The sequence below is a fragment of the Chanos chanos genome, chromosome 3 (genome assembly GCF_902362185.1).
Source record: "Chanos chanos chromosome 3, fChaCha1.1, whole genome shotgun sequence".
NCBI classification, from domain to species: domain Eukaryota; kingdom Metazoa; phylum Chordata; class Actinopteri; order Gonorynchiformes; family Chanidae; genus Chanos; species Chanos chanos.
The window spans coordinates 50483104-50490692 of record NC_044497.1 but is presented as its reverse complement, the minus strand read 5'-3'; the positions used below and the strand labels follow the sequence as shown (position 1 = coordinate 50490692).

At 39.8% G+C, this 7589-nt stretch overlaps 1 protein-coding gene across 1 annotated transcript; it reads right to left on the bottom strand.

Moving 5' to 3' along the window:
- Positions 1-2454: 2454 nt before the first annotated feature.
- gfi1b (growth factor independent 1B transcription repressor) lies at positions 2455-6806 on the bottom strand. The gene is made up of 7 exons (XM_030769714.1): positions 6751-6806; positions 6043-6139; positions 4907-5117; positions 4421-4650; positions 3907-4044; positions 3534-3699; positions 2455-2782 (listed from the first exon to the last, which is right to left on the bottom strand). The coding sequence occupies exons 2-7, from the start codon at positions 6130-6132 to the stop codon at positions 2604-2606; spliced, it is 1014 nt and encodes a 337-aa protein (XP_030625574.1). The 5' UTR covers positions 6133-6139; positions 6751-6806; the 3' UTR covers positions 2455-2603.
- Positions 6807-7589: the final 783 nt, after the last annotated feature.

The window sequence follows — 7589 nt, the reverse complement described above, 5'->3', positions numbered from 1 at the left end:
GATTATTGTAATCTGTGATAGTCCAACCTTCCTTCTCACTGTTGTCTCTTCAACTATCCTTTTTGCCTCGGGCTAGCACAAAGTACACATCTATCTGTGCACAAGAGCCAGCTCATTTGCATATGGCTCATTTGCAAGACAAATCTCTCTCTCCTTCTCTCTCTCTCTCTCTCTCTCTCCCCCTCTCTCTCTCCCTGTCTTGCTCTATTCCTTTCTGATATATGTGTATTTACTAAGAACATTAAAGTCTGATATTGTTTGCTTGCTTGCGTATACAGTATTAGTGAGTACTGATCAAATTCCTATCCATGTCTTGATGATTTTATGGGTTCTTTGGCTCAGTAAACTGTATTTACCACAGGGTTTTGAAGGGTTAAAAGGGTTAAAAAATCCTTTCTATGTCACCGAAAAGTTATAATATGAATCTGGTCATAAAATCATTTTGGACAACCTTACAGTGGTCCGACATCCAAGTGAATTTGTTTTAGACGATAGATCCATAGTCCGAACCATAGTTTCAGCTGAGAAATGTGGCGTAGAGCACACACCACATTTCTAAATAGTCAAACAAATGTTCCAACTGACAGGCAGTTAGGAGGTGTGAGTCACTCTGAATAACAGATCATTTGTTGAATCCTGGAGTTTTGTTACAGAAAAAAAGCACTCTCTCCCTAACAAGTGCATCATCCCCTAACACACACACACACACGCACACGCACACACACACACACACACACACACACACACATTTATGTTCAAGCAGTGGAAAAAGGGGGAAGTAAAGCTTGCTCAGGTGTACAATATACTGCTGTTCCCCTCTTCTCCCCCTTATCCCTCAGGGACGCAAAGGTCCCCGCCCAGCTGTTTTTTTTTGATGGCTCGTGTCCTGTTTGCTAAGGACCCGCCTGTCTTCATCTTCATTTACTCAATGGGCTGCATGTGCAGGATTCTGATTTGCCTCGTTTCCTCACACCAGGATGCAGCCCTAACTGTCCCAGCACAGACCCCGTTGCTGGGGTAATATAAACAGACATTTGCATGAGCACCACAGATTTGTTTACCGACTGTACCAGAGCGCAGTCAGTCTGTACGTTTCCACTTCCATTTGGACACTGATTTCTACTGGCCCCTATATAACCTGTAATGACACGTGTGTGGTTAACACACAGGAGGGAAGAGAGCAGGGAATTTTTCGGCTGTAGGGTTGATTTTATCTTTGATGTTACGTTAGATCATAGTCTTGTCCTCTGATCGTCCTATTCTCCTCACTGTGTTAATATCATGTATAACTTAGGGGCTTGGCTACAGTCACACAACAACCAAGTAACTCCTCGACTTGACATAATCTCTAGAGAAAACACTACTCAAAAAGGACTATCAAAGTAAAAACACTAATGTGATGTAAACAGTTTAAGGATTACGGGTGAGTTTGTGGTTTTCTTAATCCAGAGTGTTTGTGTTTGGCAAATGGACTGCCCAGTAAGTCTGATGCGCCGGTGTCTATAATCTTGTTAGGTTTCCCATTATCAGCTGAAATGGTTTAACAGTCTGTTTTGTTTGAGAGAGGTGGTGTGCACAGGAGCGCTATCGCTGGGAATTTGTCTGTCAAAGCAGACCGGGCAGCAGCGATGGGAGTGACCTGATGAGAACATTACTCGAAATCTCTCTCCGAGTCTCTGACATAACACAGTGTAAGCTTTGTCGTTACACGACTGTCTTAGATAAACTGTAAAACACTCTCCTACACAAAATTTTGTTTTTGTGTTTTTCGAGAACTTTTAAACCTTGGACCTTCAAAAATGTTAGATCTAACAAATGTTAGACGTTAAAACTGCTGCCTAGAATCGTCTCTGTAACTGGTTCGCGTGAGTCGCTCCGGTTTTAAGGTTCCTTGGGGACGAAAAAAAAAAAAAAAAAAAAAGAACAATATCGTTGGAGGGCCTAAAGGGTTAAATTACGGTCCGTTTCCCTTAATTTGGTTCTTGGCTCGTGCCAAGTCATAGAACACTTGCTTCTGAGGTCCGTTCAGTCTGCCCTTGAAGTTTACAAACCTGCTCGACGAGAGATTTGCATGGAGTTCCAGGGACCCATTTGAATAAGGCTCTATCTCCAGTCACACCAGAGATTTTGCTCTGCCTCTGGCAAAATACAGCTAGCTCTGGTGAAGTCAACGGGAACTTCACATCCGGCTCCTCCAGAAAGCGGACACACAGAAAACAAACAGAGCGAGGGCTGTTTGCTGTCTCATCTCATTTTTCACCGCACTAACAACAACACGGTTTTAAGTCACAAACGGACCATTTCATTCACCTTGCCGCCACATGTCAGTGTGTGGGCATTATTCTCGGGCAATGAAGATCACAAATTGTGTCTTATATTAAACTGTAAGATTTATTTTGGTATATACAAATATATGCAAATGATGTCTCTCTTTGGAACAAGCAAAACTTGAAAATCTCACATCCAACTTTATCTCACCTGTTTATATTCTTGTTAATTTACAATCCTTTAAATAAAACAACAACAACAACAACAAAACCTTCAATGTAACATTGCATGTATCAATCCACACTCCTTGTCCATCATTTCTCACGTCATCTTTCTCATTTCAGACTGTGTTGGCTCTCGTGGTGTCTGCGAAGGTCCACCTTTCTCTGGAATCCTTTAGCACAGATCTCACAGCCAAAGGGTTTAAATCCCGTATGCTTTCGACTGTGTGTGATCAAGTTAGAACTCTGACTGAAGGCTTTGCCGCACACCTGACATTTGTGGGGTTTCTCACCTGCAAACATAAACGCAGACATGCATTTCCATCAATAATATGTCTCGGCCGCAGGTTTTCGATCACATTCATAGGCCAATTTACAACAGTCGAAAGCTCTGAAAGGTTTTCACAGAGTCTTTGTGCGCCAGCTTAATAGGGAAAAGCAATCTCTTATCCCATATCGGAATTACACTTCCTACTGTATATGCGTACTTTCAGAAACAGCTTTAACTCAATCACAAACAAATGTAGTCATATCTGAACATGTGATCTGGACGGCAGTGACGAGAAAGATTTGTGTGATTTTTCAGATTTCTCCAACACGCATTAAACATGCAGTTTGTTACGATACACCTGCAAAGGTGTCTTTCACAGAAGCTTCAGCAAAGTAGGAAAACCAGATATGCAAATCAGTAGAGCATTTGTTTAATTTTCATTTTTGATTTATCTTTAGCTGGATTACTCTTGGAAACAGCACCTGGAAAGCAAAGCATCTTTGTCACGCGAAAAGGATAAGAGCTGTTTCGGCTTAAAGCACAGCAACGTGGGGGGGGGGGGGGGGGGGGGGGTTTGGTTTGGTTTTTAATATCACTTTTAATATCTGGAGGTTCATTTTTCCGGTACTGTAAACCATTCTCAAGTGTTTCATCTGAACTCTCTGTTTCAACAGTTTTAAGGTGTCACAGATGTTTGCACACATGTAAATGGATACTGTACAGTTTAAACCAAAGCAGGCTGGTCACAGACGTTTATTTTAAATGTTTGTTACCTGTGTGGATGTAGGTGTGTTTCTTCATGTCTGACTTCTGGTGGAATCGTTTGCCGCAGTATTGACAGGGGTAAGGGCGTGTGTCTGAGTGGATGAGGAGGTGTGTGGACAAGGTCGAGGAGCGCTTGAAGGTTTTTCCACACATCTTACACTCAAAGCTTCTTTCCTGTCATACATGGAAGATGCAATTGTAGTGTTGAGGTTCTATAATTAGGTCACTCTGATAACAGAAAATGATTTACCATACCCAGTTACCGTATATGTTACTGGAACGGCTACAAAACCACAGCTGTCATAACTGTAGCTGTTATCTGTATGTAAATTCAGGGAGGGAAATGGGGCATTTTGTGTGTGGTACAGTATGTGTTTGTACCTGAGAGTGAACATTCATATGCTGCTCAAGGCTGACTGCATGACCAAAAGTTTTTCGGCAGATACTGCATCCAAATGGCCGTGTTCCACTGTGGGAACGTCTGACATGTACCTCCAGGCCGTGAGGAGTGGAGAATACCTGGGCAAGAAAAGGAGTTCACCAAAGTTTTTCATATTCTCATTTCTAGTTGGCAAGCAAGTCACTGTCCATAATTAGTCCACTATGTCTGACAATGACTTGTATCTGATTTGATTTCTCATTTGTATGTGAAAGTTCAAAAATTAAAAATATACTCTCAACACCCTTTGTCACCGCGACTCCATGATTTCTTGTTTTACTTCTTAAATGTTGTATACTGATATCTATTTTAGAAAATCATATCTAACATTTATATTTGGAAATCCAGTGTCAGTAAGACACTGTTTGTTCCCCTCCCAGTTCACCTGTTATTGACAGGCTCTTATCACTACATGACCCACTCCTTGCTCTGTTGTAGTGTATGTTAGATTCTCACCTTCTCGCATGTGATACAGTGGTAGGTGTCAGAGGTTGGCGAGTAGTGTGTGCTGCAGTCCAGGGGCTGCGGAGACTCTGGGCTCTGCCTCAGGTGAGCCCCGTACAAAGTATTGGCATGCTGGAGAATAGGGCTGGAGAAATTCAGAGACCTGAAGTCATAAGGTGTGGTCACAGATTCCCAAGTATAGGGGGTCTTGTAGTAGGGAGCAAACTCTGCCAGCTGAGGCTCTGAGGGTAAAAACATAAATATTCCTTCACCAATCACTAGTGGTATGGTACAGTTATGTACAAAGGAAGTTCCTTTGTGTTTTCATACTGATTTAAACAGTGTCAAACAAGCATGAGCGAAAGCACAGAACATCATTACTCAAACAAGAGGCACAGTTATTTAGATAGTCAGAAGTAATTTCCCTGTGCAGACATGCCAGGACAGTAACAGCGTTTTTTTTTTTTTTTTTTAACTGAAGTGACAGAAAGTTCTTACCAGACATGTAATAAGGCCGACTAACAGTCACATTCGGCTCAGGAAGGGTGGGGATTGGACACTGAGGTTCCTGTTCACACTTGTTGTAATAGGGGTCTGTCTGTGAAGAGTCCACAGTAGCTCCCAACTGAGGTTGCTCTGGAGAGGCTGGCTCCTCAGACTCTGTGGGGACCAGTGATGGCTCTAAAGAACAATATATTGGATTAGGGAACTGACTTCTCATGCAAGAGGGAAAAAAAAGAAAGAAAGAAAGAAAGAAACGAAAAGAGAGGAAAACGGAACAACATACAGACAGTTCATTTAACATTGTTTTCCCTCAGTAAGATAAAAAACTATAGGAAGCTAAATTGCTCAGAATATTTTTCAGCTGTTTTCACTGGAAATGCACATTTAAATGAATCACTGGCATACTTTCTCCTAAAAGGAAGTATTTCACAAAAAAAATATTTTTTCGCATGCTTTCCATAAAAGCTTAAATCAATCTTGTGCCAGTTATATTAAGTCATTCTCACGTTCATCTGATGTCACAGCATGACTGCGCTAATACGTTTTAAGAAACGGTGGAGCTGTCCTCATTTGAATGCGACTCAATTTGCATATTGTGCCGCCCACCCTAACCGCTCATAGAGTTAAAGGATTTCCATAGAGCTGAACCCTGGTAATCGTAGCATCAAACAACAGTTACACAGACTGATCTCCCGAGGCACAATCTTGACCAATTATCAATCTGGCAGGTGTGCAGTTCAAGTCATCGGTTGCATTCCACGTGATTTTTTTTCTTACAAATCTATTCTTACTATAAACTTAAAATTAAAAATGGATTTAGAGACAGTGTTAAAATCGATTTGGACACATGTCAGATGGTCGGTTCATGGTTACAGTTTATGGTGAGGACGACCCACTATTTTACAATTTTTTTTCTGTTTCACCATAGCAACTTTAGCAAATCTGGCCTTAACTTTATTTCGCAACGTGAACAAAGATTTGTCGTTTTATAATTCAAATAAGAATGTACATATATATATATATATATATATATATATATATATATATATACTGTACTTGTACAAGACCAGACAAGTGAATATTAGACGTACGAGCATTTACTTACTCAGGATGCGTTTGGTATCGGATACGTCTCTTAGTCTGCTTTGATCTTCATCATTAAAGCGGTGTCCACTGTAAGACGCACACTTCTTGCTTTTTACCAGAAATGACCGGGGCATTGTAAATCTGTTGGAAATGTAAAAATCAAATATTTCTCACTTCGTTGAACATAGGACAATATAGAAATCCTTGTAAATCGACCCACAAAACAGTATCCCAATAAAATGTTATAAAGACAGCAACTTTAGCGAAACCATGAGATAACACATTAGCTTTCTTTGTTTTTTAATTGTTGCAGCCTATAAGACAAAGATTCGCTTCTCTTTGACGCCGCAATTCAAAATTAAAATTTTGTTCAGCAACAAAAATCTCTCAGCATAGTACGTGCAGTAAGGCCGGGACAAAATGATAACTCTCAGCAGCTAAATACGCTTAAACATATTAAAAAAACGTATGTGATTCTTCTGATGCAAGTTTTCATTTCATTCTTAAAAATATTTGCACAGCTGAGTATGATTAGGAACAAAAGGTTAACCTTATGTTTTACATAGTTTGTGGCAAGTAATTTAAAAATAAAAAGGTACGTTGAGTAACAAACGTTGTTTATCCTAGCATGACATACTATGCATTGTGACTCAGGACACCAGGCTACATTCACATTCAAATTTACTTAAATATATAAATTCACTTTCCACTTTTACATGATGTACAAAAAACAAAAACAAAAACAACCCTACCTTTAATTTTAGGATCCCGACGATGATAAACCAACTTCGCTAATTAAAATTTTTTGAGAGAGAAAAGATCAGGAGACAAATGTATAGGCTCTCTGTAGTGCTAAAGAAGAAATGACGCGTATGAAATCCCGTAATGAATTTCAGAAACATAACCAGTGCATCTCTGAACTTCTGCGCCTCGCCTTGCTTGTTCCCCTCCCTGATTTTCAATCTGATAAATTTGTGGTGGAATCTGACTGTGGTTGCGACCAATGAGAGCGAAGGCACAGGTGGAAATTTGCGTACAAAAGAAGGAGAACATGAAGAAGAAGAAAAAACAGAAAACTTAAGGATATAACGATTTTATTTAATTTTCCTATACCCTGTGGCAGATTTTCAAGGAGTTTAGTAACATAATTTGAAAAGCAGTCCATATTTCAGTAATGTTTACGTAAACATGCTGAACTCTTTTGAAGAAATCTCACTTCTTTGGTTGTTATTTTTAGAATAGGCTAAACGATGTTACATTTACATTTCAGTTTTGAAGGAAAAGGTCTCATTGTATAGTTTATTCAGGTCCCTCGGCTGCTGTCAGCAATCAGTTATATTCCTGTTCAGTAACTGCCATTTATAAAGGCCAGACGATGAAAAAGAAACTTCAAGGCTGAGTGAAACATTCATACACGCCAAACCAGTATAATCCGTGCCCAGGTTCATTTACATAGACTTGTTTGTGAAGAATTGTATATTGCAGACGGTTTTATCGAAGGTTTTATTAAGGGAATTTCCCTTTGAATAAGTTAAAAGTGAATCATAACTTAGAGATGTTCTTAATTAAATGCCCTGACTTTAGAAATTTA

What these genes read in the sequence shown, in the direction of transcription:
- gfi1b (XM_030769714.1), bottom strand. Translation starts at nt 6,132, where the DNA reads ATGCCCCGGTCATTTCTGGTAAAAAGCAAGAAGTGTGCGTCTTACAGT. An exon ending in ATCAAAGCAGACTAAGAGAC is followed by an intron (nt 5,118 to 6,042) that starts GTATCCGATACC and finishes ATGAGAAGTCAG; the next exon opens with TTCCCTAATCCAATATATTG. An exon ending in ATATGAATGTTCACTCTCAG is followed by an intron (nt 3,700 to 3,906) that starts GTACAAACACAT and finishes CATGTATGACAG; the next exon opens with GAAAGAAGCTTTGAGTGTAA.